General features: G+C 52.7%; 3 protein-coding genes across 8 annotated transcripts in view; 1 reads left to right on the top strand and 2 right to left on the bottom strand.

Moving 5' to 3' along the window:
* Positions 1-21,406, bottom strand: part of Ndufa3 (NADH:ubiquinone oxidoreductase subunit A3) — a 331,527-nt gene that overhangs the window by 282,344 nt on the left and 27,777 nt on the right. The gene's annotated exons all lie outside the window — the stretch shown is intronic.
* Positions 12-5,113, top strand: Leng1 (leukocyte receptor cluster member 1). Its single transcript, XM_051162256.1, has 4 exons — positions 12-198; positions 2,105-2,284; positions 3,117-3,361; positions 4,894-5,113. Exons 1-4 carry the CDS (start codon positions 67-69, stop codon positions 5,111-5,113), a joined length of 777 nt encoding a protein of 258 aa, XP_051018213.1. The 5' UTR covers positions 12-66.
* On the bottom strand, positions 5,375-20,856 carry Cnot3 (CCR4-NOT transcription complex subunit 3). 4 transcript variants are annotated; one of them, XM_051162241.1, is made up of 18 exons: positions 20,517-20,856; positions 15,123-15,197; positions 14,936-15,003; positions 14,645-14,719; positions 14,414-14,503; positions 14,065-14,193; positions 13,873-13,968; positions 12,698-12,920; positions 12,473-12,606; positions 11,911-11,967; positions 10,134-10,515; positions 9,930-10,053; positions 8,882-9,080; positions 8,038-8,137; positions 7,748-7,946; positions 7,413-7,545; positions 6,665-6,790; positions 5,375-5,523 (listed from the first exon to the last, which is right to left on the bottom strand). In XM_051162241.1, the coding sequence occupies exons 2-18, from the start codon at positions 15,145-15,147 to the stop codon at positions 5,425-5,427; spliced, it is 2,259 nt and encodes a 752-aa protein (XP_051018198.1). In that variant the 5' UTR covers positions 15,148-15,197; positions 20,517-20,856; the 3' UTR covers positions 5,375-5,424. The 4 variants fall into 4 exon arrangements, with proteins under 4 accessions (XP_051018198.1, XP_051018201.1, XP_051018200.1 ...); XM_051162244.1 differs by having other exon boundaries at positions 10,314-10,515; XM_051162243.1 differs by having other exon boundaries at positions 12,698-12,917.

The raw sequence follows: 21,406 nt of genomic DNA, 5'->3' as shown, positions 1-21,406 counted from the left end.
GCTATCCTCGCGCCAATCGGAAGTGTTGGAGCTTGGGCCTGCGGATCGGAGGTCGGTTCCCGAGCCATGAATATCTTGCCCAAGAAGAGCTGGCACGTCCGGAACAAGGACAATGTCGCCCGCGTGCGGCGCGACGAGGCCCAGGCCCGGGAGGAGGAGAAGGAGAGGGAGCGGAGGGTGCTGCTGGCTCAGCAAGAGGTAAGTCTGGGGCCGGCCCAGAAGCGCGGCGGGCCTGGCCTGCCCGTCGCTTGGCGTCAGGCGCCGCGCAGATCGGTGTGTTTGGCGATCTTTCTCTGCAAATCCCGTGCCAACTTCCATGAAGCCTTCCTAGAGTCCCCCGGTGGTGTAGTCGAAGTGACCAGAGACTAGCACATTTGAAGAGTTGGATAAATAGTCTGGTTACTTCGGGGGTCCCCCGCACAGGTTAATTACTGATCGCTCGCTACGTATGCACCCTTTCTGCAGAGCGCTGGACTTGAGGAATCCCCTTTCCTAACAACTTTGAGTCCCTAGAGGGGTGCGTTCACTTTGCACTGAGTGCAACGGCTTCAGCGAGGAAGCCAAAGGGCGGGCAAGATGAGGTTCACGCCGCTGAACATGTTCTCCCTCATTGCTTCCCCAGATGAATACACCCAGAGGTTTGCTTTCTTTGAAAAGGGTCTCAACTATATAGCCGCGGCTGTCCTGGAACTGGCTATGTGGACCTGGCCGGACTCCAGCTCAGAGATCCGCTTGCCTTTGCCACCTAAACACTGGATTTGAAGACCACACACACGCACACTCGCGCGCCCCCACAGGTTTTAATAATTACTCCATCAGTTTGTTTACACTTAAGTCCCTTGGTCAATCTGATCAAGAAGTAGTGTGGGCTTTTAAAAACTCCAAAGTAGCGGGCGGTAGTGCCGCATGCCTTTAATCCCAGCACTTGGGTGGCAGGGGCAGGTGGGTCTCCGTGAGTTCGAGGCCAGCCTGGACTACAGAGCGAGTTCCAGGACAGCCGGAGCTGTTACACAGAGAAACCCTGTCTAGGGGTGGGGTGGGGGAGAAATCGAAAGTAGCTGGATTTGGTGATGCTTGTAATCCAAGATACTGAGGCTGCAAAGTGAGAATTGGGAGTGGCTATCCTGAGCAATTCAGACCCCACCTGGGGTTGGGGTGACATGGAAAATCGCTAATGAAATTAGAATGGTGACCTGGAGCCATACCTGGGATTCATTTTCTTTGGCCAGAAAGCAATGTTTGGCTACCTTACAAGCAATTTGGGAGTCTGCCCATGCCTGTGCTGGGAACTGAACTTCAAACTTCATACACAAGCAGGGACTCTATGGCTGAACAAGCCACCTCCACCCTGTATCACTGAGTGGGTTTGGTTTGTTTGTTGCTTTTTATAGCTGTTTTTCTTGCATCATCACTCCAGCCAGGCTGGAAAGCATTCTGTTTTAGGCCAGGGATCTTCTCGGTGATAATCCTGTTTAAAAACACCCATTTTCCAAGTTAGAAATGGTGTGTTAGCCAGGCAGTGGTGGTGCAGGCCTTTAACCCCAGTACTTGAGAGGCAGAGGCAGGTGAATCTCTGAGTTCGAGGCCAGCCTGGTCTACAGAGTGAGTTCCAGGGACAACCATGACTACAGGGAAACCCTGTCCGGGGGCGGTGGGGGGGGGGGGGAAGATGAGGAAAGAAATGGTGTCTTTAGCCAGGCGTGGTAGCACACGCCTGTAATCTCAGCATTTGGAAAGCAGAGGCAGGCATATTGCTGTGAGTCTGAGGCCAGCCTGGTCTACAAAGTGAGTCCAGGACAGCCAAGGCTACACAAAGAAACCCTGTCTTGGAAAACAACAACAAAACAAAAACAAAAGGAAATGGTGTCTTTTCTTACTCTCTGTACCTCCTCCCCCACTCCATTTTTTTTTCCTTTGATTTTTCGAGACAGGGTTACTCTGTCTAGTCCTGGCTGTCTTGGAACTCTATCTGTAGACCAGGCTGGCCTCAAAATCACAAAGATCCTCCTACGTCTGCCTCCAGAGTGCTGGGACCAAAGGTGTGTGTTACCACTGCCCGGGCCACGCCGTTCTTGTAACCTCCAGCCTATAACCTCCTTCACAGGCCCGCACAGAATTCCTGCGGAAGAAAGCCAGGCGCCAGAACGCACTGCCTGAGCCGCCGGAAGCAGATGCAGGGGCTCCACGTTCTGGCCCTGTAGACCTGTTTAGGGAGCTGCTAGAAGAAGGGCAAGGAGTGCCTAGAGGAAATAAAGAACACGAGGAAGAGAAGCGGCAGGAGAAGGTAAGCTGGCCTCCCCTGTCGCTGGAGTCCTGGGGTGGAGGGCTGTGGCTGGCTGTGGCTAACAACTGGTAGGATATGGTGGTAGGTGGGCACACAGAAAATTTAGAATGTGACTGAAAGGTATCACCTAATAAGCTGGTTACTGCTATAGAGCGTTTAGGTTGTGGTTGATGTTAACCTTTTTTCATGGGACTAAAAAAAAGTCTTCAGCTATTTTATTCAAGGGTACAGACCGAGGTGCCTTCCTGTTCTCACTTCCCCTGCCTTGGCCTCCTGTGTGCTGGGATCATAGTCACGCACCTCCGGATGGAATGTGTGCTTTCCAAACTGAATTGTGTTGTGGCTCTCCTAAGTCTCCCATCCAACCTGGAATGTGCTGTCTCCCACTGAAGTCACTCCTTCACTTTGCTTTTCTGCAAGTTTTTCCGTCGACTGCTCTCAGAGCTGCCTACCTTGGAACAAAGGAAGCAAACTTCTCCCTTCCTCCTTCCCACTACTGACTGGCCTCATTTTCTTCCTCCTCCTAGAAAGAAGCCCCTGGCACTTTGCAAAGCTGGTCCCTGAACGGTCTGTGGTTCCTTTGTTAAATGACTCTGCTTACCAAGCCCTGTCTCTCCAGGGACACAGGCCCTGGGTTCTCTTTTTTTCTTTTTCTTCTAGTTCCTCTGTATAGCCTTGGCTGTCCTGGACTCACCTTGTAAACAAGGCTGGCCTCGAACTCAAGAGTGATCCACCTGCCTCTACCTCCCACCCGGTGCCTGCGGTTTTCTTATTGCCACATCTAGGGCTTCCAGAGTGACTGAAAAGACTATTTTGTTTTCTTCCTCCACAGGAGAGGCAAGAGAAAGCACTAGGCATCTTGACATACTTGGGCCAGAGCGCAGCAGAGGCCCAAACTCAACCTCCTTGGTACCAGCTCCCCCCAACACAAAGGGCTCCAGGCCCAAGCCCAGATGAGAAGATCAAGAACCGACTGGACCCCTTGAGGGAGATGCAGAAGCACCTAGGAAAGAAAAGGCACAGCAGTGAAAGCCACCCTTCCAGGGAGGAGCGGCCTCAGAAACAGCGGCCCAGAGGGTAGGGATAGACAGCCCACAGCAGAGCAGAGTGACACTTTGGGGTGGGGTGGGGGTGGGGGTGGGAGGTCCCTAGCACACCAGCCTGGGTACCACAAAGGGGCAAGCAGGAGGAAGTGGTTCTTGGTATGTGGTCTAGGGACCTCTGTGGAGACAAGACTTTAGCACTGTAAGAGTAGTATCTCCTCTTATGGCTCAGGGTATGTGTGGACGATTGCATACAGGCTGATTTTTCTTTATTGTGCATGGGTGTCTTGTCACATTTGTCTATACACCACATATGGATCCTCTGAAATGGAGCATAATCGTGAAGCACCATTTAGGTGCTGGGCAGTGCTCTTAACCATCTCTCCAACCCCAGATGCCTTTTTATTCTGCCCCCCAAGACAAGGTTTCTCTGGGTAGCCTTAGCTGTCCCGGATTGCTTTGTAGACCAGGCTGGCCTTGAACTCACAGCAATCCATCTGCTTCTGCCTCCCTGAGTGCTGGGATTAAAGGCATGCACTTCAGTTGTCTTTTCTTTGGGCCAGGATCTCACTGTCCCTCTGGCTGGCCTCTGCTTCCCAAGTGCTAGGATCAAAGGTGTGTGCCACCACACCCAGCTCAGTTTTCTAGTTCAGCATAGATAGAACCTACCTTAAAAGATCTTTGTGAGCTGGGACAGCCAAGGCTACACAGAAGGGGAGTGCGGGGGGAGGGAGAGAATCTTTCTGGCCTTCAGGCTTGTAATTTCTTTGATTTTTCTGAGACAGGTCTCAAAATGTTCCTCTGGCTATCCTAAAACTGGCTATGGTAAGCCCTGTTGGCCTTGAAATCAAGAGATCAGCCCTGTTTCTGCCTATGAGTGCTGGGGTTAAAGTGTATGCCCCACCCATCACTCAGCTGTGTTTTTGGTTTGTTGAGACAGGGTTTCTCTGTATAGCCTTGGCTGTCCTGGACTCAGCTTTGTAGATCTGTCTGCCTCCCAAGTGCTGGGATTTTTAATCACTAAGAGAAGCCTTCTTTGGAACCTTATGTTGCTACAGCAGAAGGCAACACACAGGCAGTCCCCTGGAACTGCAATCACAGTTGAGCCACTATGTGGTGGATATTGGGAACTGAGCCCAGCCCCAAGTCCTCACTCATTTTTTGTTGTTTTTTCAAGACAGGGTTTTGCTGTGTAGTCTTGGACTCGCTTTGTAGATGAGGCTGGCCTTGAAGTCACAGAGATCCACCCGCCTCTGCCTCCCCAGTGTTGGATGCACCACCACACCCAGCTAAAGTCCTCAGTCTTTGAAAAGTTGGAAGAATTGCTGTTCGTCTGTAAGGTGCGACAGACTCTACCAACTGCAGAGGGGCACTCATGGACTGACCTCTTCTGACTAGAAAATGGTGCAGGGGCCAGTGTGCTTTCTTGACCTGGAGAGACATCTGCTCTTAGGATCATAGGCACACCCAGAGGGACGCCGACATGGTTCTAAGGTTACTTGCTCATATGACCCAGAATCAGTAGCTTCTCTCAACACATGCTTTCTGCTCTTGTTCTCCCTATAGGCCACCTTCCTTAGAAAAGCTCCGAGCTGAGCGTCTTCAGCGGGAAGCATCTGAGAGAGCTCGAGCAGAAGCCTTGCTGGCCAGAGTACAAGGCCAGGTATCCCAGCAAGGGCAGGTGGAAGAGGAAGAGACAGATGAACGGAGGCGGCGGTATAACTCCCAGTTCAACCCCCAGCTGGCCCGGCGCCCACGGCAGCAGAACCCCACTCCTGCCCACTGACTCCCTGGGGGGATAGGAGAGGCTGCATGTGCCAGCCGTCATATAAAACTATTTATTCATAAATATTTTCCAAAATGAAAATAGGTTTACCAAAAAATGTCCCTCACTGGGGAGGGGAGGAGGGGGCAGCCCTCGCCCCCAGGCTCCCAGGGTAGGGCAGAGAGGAAGAGAAAACCTCCCTGCCCCTTCCCTGCTTCCTGGGGGGGAGGGTGCCCCATGGCCTTGGGCCTCCCCCAGTCTTCCAGGGCAGGGCCCTCACCTGGGCAGGGGGATCAGCATGCGGGGGAGGGGTTAGACAGAGGGGACCGTTGTCACTGGAGGTCCCGGTCCTCCAGGTAGCGGTACTCAAAGGTGAAGCCTTCCTTCTTCCGCTGGCCCCACTTCTCGTAGTCAAAGTAGATGTAGGTGCCCTGGCCGGGGAAGAAGGTGGTTGTCAGTGAGTGGACGAGGAGGGGGGCTGAGATCTGGGCCAGGCAGATGGACAAAAGAGGCAGTTGTCAAGGGTGTGGAGGTGCCAAGCAAATTGTCTTACATGCTTTCACTGTGACATCCAAGCAACAAGCCTGGGATTCTCTACAGCTCTGGAGGACCCCAGCTAAGTACAAAATACACCACCGAGGCCTAGGCTTATCTTCACGGACACACTGAGGAATGGGGACCAACAGGTTCAGGTGAACACAACATATGCATCATCTACATCCAAGTGCTCTGCAGGGACACACACTTCATTGTAACTGAGATTCTGAGTGACTCAATGCCCTGGGATGAAGGACCAAGTGGGTGGGAGAAGAAGCCTGAAGTCAAGGCTGGAGAGCATACTGCAAGGAAGCTAGGTCAAGTATCTGAAATGGAAGAATGTAGGGAACAGAATAGAGTTCTGTGAGACCTCAAAAATACGTATGGGAAACCACTGTGAAACACACCAACTGAAAGCAATTAAAAAGAAAAATCTGTGACGCTCACTGTATAACAGGCACAATTAGTACTTACATATCAACTCATTTAATCCTTGTAACAACTGCACAAGGTGGGTGCTGTTGCTCCCATTTTACAGACAGGGAACAAATGGAGAGTTTTGATTGATGGCTCAAACCCAGACCAGGGTTCAGGGTATTTAGGGAGAATGGGGTTTCCAATCAGCTCATGGTTGAGACTTGAGAAGGCTGCCTAAATAGATTCCCAAGTATGCTCAGTCCCTGCTCTGCTGGTTGCCAGGAAATGAAGGAGGAAGGGGCCATGGAGGTCGGGGTTTGGGCGATGCCCCCAAGAAAATCCCATACTAAATTAAAGTACCCAGGGCTGCCTAGTGGAGGCAATTAGAAGCTCCAGCAAGGCTTCTCTTTGGAAGAGAGAACAACTCCTCAGAACTAAAGCACTGACAAGTGGACAGATGGACAGGGACAGTGTCCTAGGACAGGTTAAGCAGTGTAGGGGACCAGTGTGGTCAGTCTACAGGACTGTGCTTGAAGAAAGGCCAGCAGAGTTGATTGAGGGTTGGGCGTGGGGACACTAGGCATACGCCAGTGGGACCACGGTGAGTGGGGCCCTCACCTGCTCAAACTCATCTGTGATGGTCTTGGGCTCCTCATGCCTCTGGAACCACATCATGTACTTGGTGTGGAATCGCCAGGACTGCTTCTTTAGGGCCTTGGCTGCCAAGTACTGTGCCTTAGTTCCCTGGGAGAAAAACCGCAGAGGAAGATCAGAAGGTACCCAAATCGGGTAGGCAGCAGGGGGAAAAGAGCAGGGCGTTAGGGCTGGACCCAGGCCCCCACCACAGACCAGCTGGGGTAGAGTCCACTTGGAGACAGTGCTGTGAGCACAAAACATACCATGGTCAGAAGAAAATGAGACAGGAAGTGAGAATTGCTTTCAGAAAAGCTTTGAGAAAGAAGAGAAACTAATCCATAATGAAAGCTGAGAGGAGATGATGTAGAAAACTTCTCAAGGGGCAGGGAGGGGCTGACACTTCAGTCAAGAGGTCTCCAGGGAGGCCTTGGGAGTGTCTCCTGCACTTCAGCAGCTAGCCTAAACTAAAGGGTATACCAGGAGCCGAGAGCTCTTGGCAGTGGAAACTGTACATGGCCTGCAGCCTGCAGCCTCTCCTTGAGTCTAAGCAACTGGAATGCCTTGGGACTGGGACAGGTTTGATTGGAGGGGGCCCAGGACTGGGAAAGGAAGGGGTGCGGTCCCAGTGGCCGCAGTGGGACACCCACCTCGCCCCTCCAGCCTGAGGGGGGATGGCGGCGGTGGCGGCGGAGCTGGGGGGCCCGAGGCTGCCCCAGGGGCCCTGCTGTACCTCCAGATAGTAGAAGATGAAGAAGAGCGTCTCTGTTGACAGGCGCTGGTAGAACTCCACTGTGTCCGAGTGTGGGGGTGGCATCTGGTGGTGGTAGGGGGGTGTCGGGCAAGGGTTCCGGGGGAGGTACTGCCTGTGAACCAGTGAGGATTTAGCGCCAGGTGACTTGCAGCTCCTGCCCTGCCTTCAGGAGGGTGTTCAGAAGCACACTTCAACCTGCTATTGGGAGCCCAAGCCAAATCCTCACTTAGAGAAAAGTACTCTACTTAGTCTTTCAGGACCCAGGAACCAGCTCCTCCCCTCAGAATGTGGAGTCCCGGTCCTCAGCCCCTCACCGAATTCGCTCAGAGTCAGAGGGGTGGGGCATGTGGTGCCAGGCGGCCTCTTCCATGGCCTGTTGGTATAGCTGCTCCTTGGTGAGGGATACTGGCCCCAGTGGACACACGCCCAGTGACAATGGTATGTTCACCTCTGACAGCTGCAGGGGTGGCTGGGCTGAGGTGGGTGGTGCTGATGTGCTGCTCAGGATGATGTCTGTAGGGAGGGATGGGCCACCAGGCCCCTCATGAGGATGGGATCAGCTCCTTTTTGGCCTTTGCCCTACCCACCATCCCATGACTGTCACCTCGATCTGTTAGGTGTAACGTTGGCACAGGGTCCTCAATACCAGAGCTAATAGCTGCCCGTTCCGCCATGGATTTCAGAGAACTCAGAGGTTCAGGAGCCTGGGAAGAGAAAGAGGCCCAGCCTCAGGACCTGGAGCAGAGATGGCTGCATAAAAATGCACAGCCTGGCCTCTGTACACTCTTCCTAATCTGCTGTTGCCAGTTCCCTATTTGCAACATCCACCCATACAATGCTAAAACACCATGGCTATAGGGAAGCTGCAAATCTGAGATCACCATCAGGAAATGCAGGGTCTGTAACACATTTCAGGGGAAACCAGACCCTACAAAGTACACAGCTGGACACCACAAGTGTGTGTGTGTGTGGGGGGGCCTGGTTGCCCACTGGACTTCCCAAAGTAGTATGGCATCTTGAGGGGGGTAGCTGGCAGAACTGCAGGCTCTCTTGTTGCCTTAATGGTGTTGGCCATCCCTTGGGCATTCAGTCGCCTTGGGAACATCAGTGGGTTCAGTCTGCAGCCCCCACACTGCTTTCCCTGGTAGAGCAGCTTAGGGCTGGTCTTCTACCCACTCTGTACAACTATTCCATCTCCAAAGCGCACCCACAGACCTGCACCCTAGCTCTCTTGGAGGGACTCATTCTGCTACTCTTCCCCCATCCCACCCACAGCCTCACAGGAGCCTTGCCACAAGGTGTCACTTTGTATCTTCTCCCTTCAAAACCACTCTAAAACCCTAGCACCCACTTAGGAGAACTTCTAGAATGCCTTTTTTCCCCTTAGATAAGTACACACACTGGATTCCCTATCCCAGGATGGGCTCAGGACCCACATCTGAGCTCACCTTGATTTCTGGGGTGGTGCTGAACTGTGGAGGACCATTGAGCAGGGTTCCAGCTGCCTTGGCCTCACTGAAGCTGGGCGTTGGAGAGCTGGGGGGATTCACAGGCAGAGGCACCAAAAGGCTGGGTCCCCCTGAGTTGTTCCCTGAGCCTGAAGCCACACTCCCAGCCCCCGACGGGGCTGCCGTACTGGATTCCTTTCTGGGCAAAGAATGGAGGATACTCAGATTCAAAGTCTTTCAAGGCAAATGGACACCGAATACAGGCCAAAAGGAGCAGCAGATGGCAAGACAGCTGGGGTGGTCAGAAGTGGATCCAAGCTCTGTGATCCTCTTCAGCACAGCAGAGATACTAAGGGTTTTTAGGATCCCCCTATAGCTTATGAGGCTAAAAGACAGGGGATGGGATAGTTCCAGAGCTCTTACTGAGGCAAACTCAGACCAAATCAAATTTCTGTCATAGAACAAGTAGCCTTGCACAGATGCACATGGTGCAATCCCACTGGGGCTGGGAATGAGGCAGGCAAGGTGGCAGAGCTTTCATTCAGCATGTGTTTGGAACTGCTGGTGTAATCTGACGTCAGACTAAAGAAATGGAGGAGTAGGACATTTTACTTGAAAAGCCCCCACACTCATGGGAATCAGGTTGCCTTAGAGCAGAGCAGAAATAGGGAAACAGCATCGTCTGAAACCTGAGTTAAAAATAAATAAAAGCTGGGCATGCGCTTTAATCTCAGAACCCAGGAGGCAGAGGCAGGCGGATCACTGAGTTCGAGGCCAGCCTGGTCTACAGAGTGAATCCAGGACAGCCAAGGATACACAGAGAAAAACCTGTCTTGAAAAACCAAAAATAAAAAAATAATAAATAAATAAAAGAGGGTGCAGCTGGGAACTGCTGTACATATACCCCAAGCAGTAAGAAGCAGGGACAGGAACCCTTGCTGAAGTGAAGGTAGGATACACTGGGCTACCCAAGAAGAGCAGGACTTGGAAATCTGAAGCAAGGGTGGCATGAGAACTTGTGCCTACACCCAGCCATCCCCGAACTCACGAGGTGCTGGGAGCTGGGTTGTGGGGGCCTGAATTGGGCCCTAGGGCTTGGCTGCTGGCACTGCTGCCCCCACTGCTACTCAGGGCCACCTCTGCAGGGCTGTCTGCCACAACCGAACTATAGCCTGGGAAAAGAAGGGCAAGTGTAAACAGGTTGTCAGCCACTGCCCACCTTGCCCTGTCCCCCACTCTGGCCTCCACTTACTGGTGGCACCGTTTTGCTTGCCAGCCCCTCCGCCTGTGCCACTGTTACTATTGCTGCTGCTCCCTCCGCTGCCACCACCACTTCCCCCGCTCGGCTGGGCACTGGGGGGCCGGGGCTGGGCAGTGCTGGGCCCGCTGGCATTGGGTGGGGCCACAGCCTGGGCATAGGGGGCAGGAGTACCCGAGTTGTGGCTGGGAGCTGGACTGGCCTTGGGGCCCAGGGCACTTGGAGGTGCTGCTGGGGTAGAGGCCCCATTGTTGCCAGGGGTGGAGCTCAAGGCAGAAGTGGCAGGTGGGGGGCCAGAGGGGTAGGTGGGCGGCACAGCTGGGGACTGGGGGTGCTGGTTGCTGTGGACAGGCTTGGAGCCGTTTTTGGCTGGAGACTGCAGGAAAGAAAGAACAAAGGGTCAGGTACTAGACCAGCTCACCCCCTACCCACCACTCTTTTATTGTCTCCCCAACTCTTCTCTGACCTGCTACCAACTGTCCACACTCTCTAGGGCACATAGGAGACCTCAATCACCCTCATGTTAAAACCTATTTATTTCCAGCCCACTCAGCTGTCCCAAGTCCTCTTAGGGTACTACTGCCTCTGAAACCCACATGAAATATGACAAAGGTTAGGTTGTTAAGACAAGAGACCAAGAGAAACTCAAATACCCTCAACTTGAGAACTGGAGTGGTGGCTCATTCCTTTTTGATCATGTACTTGAAAGGCAGAGACAGGCAGACTTCTATGAGTTTGAGATTAGCCTGGTCTAGTGGTCTAGTTGGAGAGTTCAATCCAAGATATAGTGAGATGTTCTTGCAAAACAACAAAATAACCCAGCCTCAATTTGGGATTAGTTCTATCAGCATTAAGAGTAAGGGAACTGGGACAAGCAGGCTACTTCTGAATGTCAGCTAAAGGTCTACTATAGCTAGTCATGGAACTGTAAAATTCAGTGCTCCAGAGCTTAATGACCAGGGCATCCCTGCTTCAACTAAGCTCCAACAACCAGGCTGCCACGCCCAACTGCCTCCTAGACTTCTGACACCAAACAAGCACCACAGGGAACTGGCCATTCACCTTTTTCCTGGGATCACCGTTTGACCATCAGGGGGCCTGCGGTGGCACAGCTAGGCCCATTCCCAGGAGTCCCTGGCCTAGTCTCTGCCTCACTTCATTACCCTGTTTCCAACCCTGGTCCCCACATGAGCCTTATCACTGTCCGCCTAGGTCCTCCCACCTGGACTATCCTGACTACCCATTAGCCCCGGGGGTGGGGGGGTGGGGGGGCAGGGCTCTGGGCACCTTCAACAACATTCCTTTTCCTAAAGTATGTCTCTATCTTAGGAGAGGATGACAGAGCTAAGAAGTTCATTCACTGGGAATCAAAGGAATTCAGAGAAGGGCCACATAGTGCCTTCCTCTCTCAGAACTGTTTCCTGCAGTCAGCTCAACACAGCAGTCTGACTTTCTGATCACTTCTCAGGCTTGCTTAGTTCCTTCAGAGAATGACTACAAAGACCAGGTCCCCAGCCCAGCAGGCCCACCGCTCATGCTTCCAAGCTTCTTGCCGCAGCACCTCTGTGTCACCTGCGTTGCCCACAGTACCATCCGGCCAGAACACAGGCCACCTCAACCACAGGAGTCATCAGCCTGCCCTCAGGGCTGCACTGTTTCTGGCATGCCACTATTCCAAGAGCCCAGCACTGTGGCCAGCCCTCCAGCTTCAATAATTTTGGAGACCACTGAATTAACAATTGACAAGCATCAGATTCAGGCTTGGACCCACCTGGCTGACTTCACTATCTGTTGAGCGGCCTCTCTTCTTGTCATCTTCAGAATTTTCCTAAGGTTGGGGAAATAGAGTTAAAAATTGTGACCTCCCAGGTGCCAACACATAGGCCAACCCTTTCTTTAGGGATCCAGGTGGGCCCTTACTGCTCTTCATCTCTCATAGGCCGAACCTGACTGGACTTGTGCTTCAGAACTGTTTCAACACCCAACCTGAAATTCTAAATCTGAGCTCATTAGTACAGTCTTCTGAGAGCCAGCACTCAACTCCCATCCTGTGAAGTACGCAGGAACCTTTTTCTTTATAAAGGTCAACCCTGAATCCCTGTCAGAGGGGAAACACCCAGCTGCTTGCTCACCTTCTCAAACAGCCCCCAATCCACCCCTGCACACCACAGAAGACCTACATGCACCTTGAGCAGAGACCCAGGGTCTATCTTTTCGCTTTAGGGCCTTTAGAGCACAAAAAGGCCAGCCATTACTTCCTTAGCTGTTCTCTCTAAGGTAAGACTGGGCTTTTGACTCCTCCATGCCCACCTTCTTGGACCCCAGACACTCACCGTAGTGCAGTTAGCTGGGCTAGGTGGGATGGGAGAACTGGAGGTGGTTGAGGTGGGCGTGCTGCTGGACTGGTTGAAGATCTCATCCTCCATGTGGCTGTGGCTGGGGGGGGAGGTGGCGACCAGCGCCTGTGCTGTGGGGGCAGGGGAGCAGCATGCTTAGCTGGCACAGCCATGCCTCCTGCCCTCACCCTCTGTGCCACGAAGGTCAGCCCAGGGCCTCACGAATGTCCTCGAGATCCAGGTCGTCATAGAGGAATTCATTCTCTTCGAAGTCGGGGTCCTGGGACGAGTCAACGTAGTACTCCACATCATCCTTGATCTTGCGGATGGCGTCAACCAGGATGGAGTCATTGTCCAGCATGCGGAGGATGGTCTCCAGCATGCGCACGTGGTAGCGGTGCTTCTCGATGTGGCGCTTCAAGCCCTCGATCCGGTCCTGCTTCTGCTGGCGAGCCCAGGGCAGGCTCAGGGGCTGCAGAGCACCTGCCCGGCCCTCCTGCCCCCACAGAACCTGTCCTCAGTCCCTATCCCCAGAGTGCCCCAAAAGCTACATTCCAGCCACTCCTAGCATGGAGCAGTGAGGAGTCTGCCCACCCTCTGTCCCAGTGACAGCTCAAGGATCCACTGCTCTGGAGATCCTTAGAACCCTGAGATGCCTGTGCTTGGAATACACATCCTGTCTCACTGCAGCAATGATGGCAGTCATGAGGATGAGCCATGGGAAGGAAACTTGCTGTCAGTCTACGACCTCGACGGCCACAGGGAGTCGGGCTCCTCTCACGCTTCCAATTCCCTTTACAACTTCACTCCTTAGTGTCACCTCCCAATCTCTCCTTTTGTCAAGGACCCACTCTCTCCTCTCTGTCCCTGGGTAGCTGGGTCTCAAGTAGTCACACCAATCACGACACACCTTACTTTCCATTCCATCTCAGCTTCCTTCTCTGGTGACACCACTAAAGAGACATAGCTGAACTCACACCCTATAATCCTAGAGGTGCAAGACCCGGGACCCTAATACCCGGCTCTGGCAAACCATCCATTCCCAGGTATCCCACAGCCACTAGTTCTCAGAGACACACCACCCACCTCCTAAGAACCTGGGGATTTTGGAGTGCTATGTAACCTCCCAATGTGGTTGTTCCTTCAGGGCTCACTTACTCTGTGGTCACAGCTGAACCTTAGTCTAGCATCACCCAAACTGCCCCTAACAACAGCCCCACTTTCTACTCAGATAGGACAGGATCCTGTCTCACCTCCTCCCTACACCACTCAGCCAGCTCGGCTGCCTCACCCTGCCTCTCTAACCTCTACCCCAGGTGTATCTTGAGCCTCCAGATGCCCCCTGTTCACAGGAAACATCCATCTCTACCCTGTGGGTGATGGTGCCCCCCACTCACATCCTTATCGCCCTTCTTCTTGCGTGTCTGTACCGACAGTGACTCCACCTCACTCTCAAACTGGTCCACCTGCATATTTAGGGTGTCAATGGTGTTCTGGGGGGAGAAAAGGGAAAGGGGTTTATCCTTAAGTCCCTGATACATACTTAAGTCTGGGTCCATGTGCTCACTTCCTTCTCTGTCCCCACTCACCGTGAGCCACTGGCCAACCTCTTCCTTCTCCTTCTGGGCAGGGTCCACCTTCTGAGCCAGACCCAGGCCTTCCTTGCTATAAGCTTTGGTTTTGGTCTCTCGTTCCACAACTTTGAACCGTTCCATTTGCTGTGGAGAGCACAGTTGGTGGAGAGCTCTCAGAGATGGACAGGAGCTCTAAGGACCAGCACTGCTACAAAAGCCCAGGGCCATCATCTTGCCCTTCCCTTAGTTGTAGAGACATTACTCCTCCCAGGACTCTGTAGTGGCTGTTCCACCTCTGCGTTCTAGGGTTTTAGGAGCCTAACCATAACTCCACCCCAGAAAGCCCTAGGCACTGGTTTCCTACCGTTTCAATGAGCTTGCGGTTTTCGATAAGCTGCCTTTTGTCCTTGATCTCATTGGATGCTACCCATGTCTTGATCTGGTCCCTCAGCCGCTGACGGGAGAAACAGCAGAGAAATCAGGCTGCAGACCTGCCAACTGGGGCCCTCAGTGACCTCTTCTCCCTGGGACCCAGCAGTCCACTCTCCCATCCCCCCTCCCACAGGACACAAGAGTCCAGCCCCAGCCCCCTCACTTGTAGCTTCTTAATCTCCTTCTTTAGGTCAGCCTCATACTTTTCTTTCTGGTTCGCGTTGGCTGCATTGTGGAGCTGAGGGATGAAGAATTCAGCAGTCAATGTGAGAGTGGCTGCCCAGAACTCGCCAAAGCAGTAAAGGTCCAGTCTCTTTCTTCCTTGGCTGGGAAATCTGGGACCCCCTCCCCATAGTCAATCTCAGAGATGCTTCCCTGGTCAACACCCCAAGACCCTGAGCTTCTTGATTCTTCTCCCCACAGATCCAGACTGTGAGGTTCCTAGGCTCTGTACCTTTTGCCAAATATCTTCAAACTGCTCCACGCCTTCGGACACCTTCTTCAGGCAGCGATCAATCTCACCTGCCCAGGGAGGGAGACTGTTAATATCCTAAGGCAGCAACCATCCAGAGAAATTCCCGGGGGGGGGGGGGGGGGGGGGGGGAAGCATGTGGTCACATGAACAGTAGATACTCGATTACCTTGGAGTTTGCGCTTGTCCGCCATCTTCCCTGCCCTACAAACGCACTCTCTTCATACTCTCTTGGAAACGGACGCTGTTGGAAAAAATTAGGAAGGATTTAACATCTATTCCTCAGCTGGTCCAAACCCAGACACATGGATTCGGGTGAGAATCATGGGATAGGTGTGATGGTAGAGGGAAGAAGCATTTACTTGCCCTCTTCCACCTCATGATAAGACCCAGGGCCTTGCCCATGCAAACACTCTTTATGTAGCTACTCTCCAGCCACATGAGAGATCTGGTCTACTCTTCCATTCCTTTAACCGCCCAGCACAGAGACTAGCACACTGGATTCTGGGAAACAGTTGAAACAAAGAATACTGTATCTGATTTGTGGACCTCTGACTTAGGATCTGTCCTCTAGATGACACTAGAGCACATGCAGCACACACGGATGGACTGCTGAGGTGGAGGCATCGGCCCTGGGAATGGTGCTTTCTAAACAGAAAGGCTGGAAGTAGAGGTGACTGGGAGAGGCCACGCCAGGCAAGTCAGGGAATACAGGAGGATGGCAACCCCTGGAAAGGCTAAGGTTCTATTTATACAGGTGTGAGCTGAAAGGGAAGGGTGACAGGGGACTTCTACAGCTATGAAGACCTGGACCCACTCATACGTGACAGGGCAGGATGTCAAAAAGAAGGTCTTACACTTCCAAGAAATGTACTCCACAGCAGAATCCTGGACCCCTGAACAGATAATGCTCCTCACCAGAAGAGCCTGACACTAAAAATGGTTATATAAACTTGGGTGCAGGAAACAGCACCTCAAAGAGGGCTAAGAGAAGATAGAAATCTTACCAAGAAAATAAAGTGAAGAGGTACCTTAGCTGTGTGAGAGCATATCTGCACACATGGAGGAATTCCATATCAGATAGACTAGCAATTTAGACTCAGAAATATGAACCCATCAGAACAGAAACCAAGATTTACAGAGGCTCCTACTTTTGTTCTGAAGGAAGCTGAGTTCAATTCAGAGAGGCCTGAGGACAAAGCACTGAGGAGGGGAGGTCTGTAGGCCAGGAAGTAAACACTACAAAACCTGACACGGAAACAGAACCTAGAGAGGAAGGGTCATACTAAGAGGATTTCTGGGCTGCTAGCAGAAGCTGTGCCTCCTGTGGGTATACTAAAAAGTAAGGCTCTGAGAACTAGACTGACAGAGGGCAGGAGTGCCCCAATGTACCTCTTAGCCATCAAAGCAGAGACAGCCAGATTGAGGGTCCTTACTACTGAGGAAAGGCATACCCAGAAAAATCTTTTTTTTTTTTTTTTTTTTTTAAAAAAACCCAGAAAAATCTTAACAGAAGGTGCACTGTGGGAAATGTTGCAAAGTGCAGATCAGTGGGCCACCTAATGCACTATAACCGGTGCAGTGAAAAAATGGAACCTCTCCTTTTACAAGACAGAGTATACAGCTCAGGATGGCTATGAATTCACATTCCTGCCCTGTCCTCCCAAATGCTGAGGTTACAGAAGTGTCCCACCATACTTGGCTCAGTTTTTTTCACCTGTACTAATCACAAATGGCTGGCAGCCACAGCATGGGACACTGCATTAGGGAGATTTAGAAAAAGAGGCCTAGAGCAGACTGGGCTGGTACTTCCTCTGAAAGGAATTTTAAAAATTAACTCTGTAGGGTCCCCACTGGGAACTTATATCTCTTCAGTAAAGGACCTATTTGGGGGTGGGGGTAGCATTTTCATCCAAGGACTACTGACATACCACACATCAGGGATCTTCAGGAAGATGAATCAACTAGCAAAAGGACTAAGCAAAGAGCCACACAGAGGAGACTGAAGTAGAACAGGTACCTCCGATCCAGGAGCCTTGCCTGGATACCAGCAGGTGTTCAAGATCTTGCCCAGGAGTGAGTCTTGCCTCTAATATCCATCAGCACCATTTTTGTTTTACACCATGGAAGGAAGGAATGTTAAACAACAGCTTACACTACCCACTCTGTCCCATGAGCCTGCCTGCAGGATGGTTCTGGGAAGGCACTGCTACCTGGACAAAGCATTCCAACCCTAAGGAGGTGAGCCTCTACCCTAGTTCCAGTGAAGTGGTTGGAACTTCAGCATAGGGGAGAAGTGATACTATCCTGCAGTGAGAGGACAGTACTGTGGCAGCAAAAACAAAAACAAACAAATAAAACCCCACAACTCCTAAAGGGGCCAGAAGCAAAGTACCAATGAACAAGGGTAATAAAAGGCCAGTGAGTTGGCTCAGCATAGTTTCTGGCCAGCAAGCCTGACATCCTAAACTCAATCTCCAGGATTCACATGGGACAAAGAACCAACTCTCAAAAGATGTCCTCTATCTTCCACATGTACGCTGCCTGCATTTGTACATGTCCAAGAGCACGCACGCGCACACACACACACACACACACGCACAATAAACAAACAAATGTTGGGCCAGGGTTGGTGCTGCATAATAACAGCACTCAGGAGGCAGAAGCAGGCAGATCTCTGTGAGTTCCAGGCCATCCAGGAACTCAGGATGCAGTGTCCCGTGCTGTGGCTGCCAGCCATTTGTGATTAGTACAGGTGAAAAAAACTGAGCCAAGTATGGCGAGACACTTCTATAACCTCAGCATTTGGGAGGACAGGGCAGGAATGAGAGCTCATAGCCATCCTGAGCTGTATTTTGAGACTACAGAGTCTCAAAAAACAAATAAATGTAATAAAAAAAATAATTAAGGGCCAATGAGATGGCTGAGTAGGTAAAGGTGGTTGCTATAAGACTGGATTCAAATCCTAGGTCCCAAATCCCGAAAGCAAAGAATCAGCTTCTTTAAGTTTTCCTCTGACTGCCACATTTCTGCCAAGACATGCACACACATACAAAAAAATACTTTAAAAAATTAGGCACAGAGGGTGACTCACAAGTTAAGAGCACTTGTTGCTCTTGTAGAGAACCCAGGTTCAGCTCCCAGCACCCCCATGGCAGCTCACAACTGTCTGGAATTCCAGCTCCAGAGGCACCAATAGCCTTTTCAGCTACAGCACACATGCAGCACACTGGCAAAATACACATAGACTAAAGGTAAATTTTTAAAGTAAAAAAAAAAAAAAAATCTGATGTAATACTTCAGCTATCAAAGTGGGCACAGGCGTGATTAGAGAACACCACATCTGACTGGCAGAAGGGTGCACCACACACCCAGGAGTTTGTGCTCAGAGGCTGGAGCCTCAGCTAGAGTGGAGGCAGTACCCTTTCTCTCCACAAAAGACACACTCCACATTAAGAAGGTGCACTCACCTCAGAAGCTCAGCAGACGCCAAGGAGGCTGGTACCTACCTCACTTCCCAAGACCTGCCCTAGGAGGCCATCACCACAGACAGGGCCCTGTTGAGGTAGGCAAGAACCTACACACAGAACATATGCACAGATGGTGGAGGGCTCAGGCAGCATGGAGGAAGCTGGGCCTCTTGGCGCAGGTGGAGGCTAATCATTAGGATCCTCTGTCCAAGGCTGTGGCAAATCCTCAAATCAGGACTCACAGCAGGAGCCAACAACAAAGCAATAGACAGGCCTTCTCACCACAGGTGCCAAGATCATCACACAGAGACCTGATGAGGGATATAACTTTAACCCTGAAGCCTGGTACTGCTGAGCGCCACACAAGCATCCTGGAGCATAGACAGCACACGGCAGCTAAGAGGGCTCACACTAAAGCCAGGAGTGGTAGCAAGCAGCCCTGGAGGTGGAACTTGAACGCAGTACAGGATGCTGGCCCTGCCACATGGAGGCTCTGTGAGGTGGATAAAGTAGGTCCTGGTCAGAGGTGGAGAGGCCCAACACCGAAGTTAGGGAATGAAAAAGCCACACCTTGAAAAGTCATCCCCAAGCAAAATGACAACAGTGGTCTCTCTCCCAAGTCTCAGACACAGCACAAGGTACCTTCACTTTAGACCCACAGAAAAGTAACAAAGGAGGAGTCTCACTAGCTAGAGGCACTCACATCCAAGACTGTCTACTCTCACACTGGGTACACAGGGGGTGTGACCATCTTGAATGCAAGGGGGGAGGAGGAGGATGCCAACACCAAAGAAGACAGGTGACAACACTACCCTACAAAGACAACACAACTAACTACAAGAAGACCACCCCTCGCACAGCAGAAGACTTAGGCAAGGAACGCGTGCATACCTACAGGGTGCCAAGGGGTGAGATGGACCCCCCTCTAGCTCTGCAACATCGCTTCCACCCGTAGATTTCAATTATGGGGGCTCACAAAGACACACGAGCTGGGGTAGCCCAGAATGGAAACGCAGACAACAATCCATGTGATGAGGGGCGAAGGGGATGCCAGGGAAGTACAAGTACACCCTTGCCCAAAAGACTAACAATCCTAAGAGGAGATGATAGGCCCAGAACTGAGATGCAGCTGTCTGGAAGAGATGCTTTGACCTGTCCCAACAGAAACGCACCAACTGAAAGTAGTACGGGAGCTCACATTCCACAGACACAGAACCAGGAAAGCTAAACTGCTCCCACCACACACAATACCAGCAGATGACACCACTAGGAAGCCGAATCCATGCAGGCAGAGACAGCTTGCATCTAAGTGGAGCTGGCATCCCCAAAGCTAGAGGCCGCTGATACCCTACCTCACAGATGTAAAAGACAAGGAAGTCAAGAAGTGAGCAATACGGTGGACAGTCCTTAATCAATCCAAGGTTTGGGAAGGGAGTGTTTAATAAAAATAAAATAAATTAAATTAAATTAAAAAGCAAGCTTCTTTTAAAAGATTGGTGGAATGGGACATCTAGGAGACTTCACTGCCAGAGCTGTGAGGACAAGGTGGAAACTTTGGCTTAAGCTCCAACTCACAAAGGGAACTGCACCCTCTGGTCTTGGGGACTTTTTCCTCCACAAGATCCATCTCTTCCAAAGAGGCTTCCCCCATCAAGACACCAACAAGCTGGAGAACTCGAGTGCACCGAGGCAACGCTCCCAAAGGGAGCTCCCGGGGAGGGCATGCCTGCAGGAGTGCCCCCCAAAGACCCAGAGCATGAAGACCCCCCCCTCCCGCTCCCCGGCCCCGCTGCGCGCCCATCGCTCCAAGCCCAGCCAGACGCGGAGGAGGGCGGGCACCTCGCACCCGGGGCCGGCACGCTGCCACGCGGGAGTCGGGGCGCGGGGAGGACTGAGAGTGGAGGAGAGGGTCCCCGCCTTGCCCGAGCCGAAGCCAGGCCCGAGCGCGCGGCCAGGATAGGGCCGGGGGCGCCCCGCGGGAGCTGAGGCCGTGTCGCGACAGGCGGCGGGGTCGCGGAGCGGGAAGTCGACCGACGGCGCTGAGGGGAAGAGGGGAAGAAGGGGTCCGGCCCAGTCGAGCCTGACGCTCTCACCGCAGGAGCTGGCGCCGCCGCTGCGGAGCGTATCGCGACAGGCGAGGAGGGGGAACCAGAGGCGAGCGCCCGCCCGCCGCCTTTTTTTTTTTTTTTTTTTTTTCCTCCTCCTCCTCTTTCCTCGCGCCCCGAGCCCGGGCGCTATCGCGATAAGACGGCGCGAAAGCCGGAAGTGGGGTTGGGTTGTTGATAGAGGAAGTGGGCCCGGGGTTGTTCTAGACGACCGAGTAGGGGAATCGGGGATCAAGGGAAGGCCCGGCGGCGGCTGCCGACGGCTCCACGGAAGCTGAACGGGCCCGGTCCAAGATGGCGGCGACGGAGGAGGCCCTCCCCTCCTCTCTTCTCGTCTCTGGCGCCGGCCCGCCCCCGAGCCCCGAATATAGGTCCGTCATTGCTCCCGCAGCACGTCGCTCTGCGCCATCGGGCACGCCCCATTGGTTGCTGGCGCGGATGAGGCCGGCCCCTTCCCTGGGATTGGCTGCTCTCTGCAGGGCGCGGCGTTCGATTGGCCTCCCGCTCAGCTTGCTTGGATTGGCTCGGGGTTTGCTTCCCGGCTCCTCCTCCTCCTCCTCCTCCTCCCCGCCTCAGAGCACAACACGCCAGCGCGAGGGCCTGGGTGTCAATCAGGAGGCCTGTGCCGTTCTGATTGGGTGTGTCCGCCCCCTTCTCCTAAATCAATTGGCCGCGGGGAGGAGTCCAGGTGAGGGGCGGGAAGCCGTGCGTCAAGTTTGAAGTCAGCTGTGATTGGCTGCGAGGTTAGACTCTGCCCTGGACTCATTGGCTGGTCATGGAAATGTGGTAAGGGGGAAGAACGACAGAAGGTTTGGAGGGTGGGTGTTAAGGGACGCTTAACTAGTGGGAGACAGACAGATGCCTCGGGGGTCTGGGGG

This window comes from Acomys russatus, chromosome 19, assembly GCF_903995435.1.
Source record: "Acomys russatus chromosome 19, mAcoRus1.1, whole genome shotgun sequence".
NCBI classification, from domain to species: Eukaryota; Metazoa; Chordata; class Mammalia; order Rodentia; family Muridae; genus Acomys; species Acomys russatus.
Note: the sequence above shows the minus strand (reverse complement) of the source record. Positions and strands in the feature narration are given on the sequence as shown.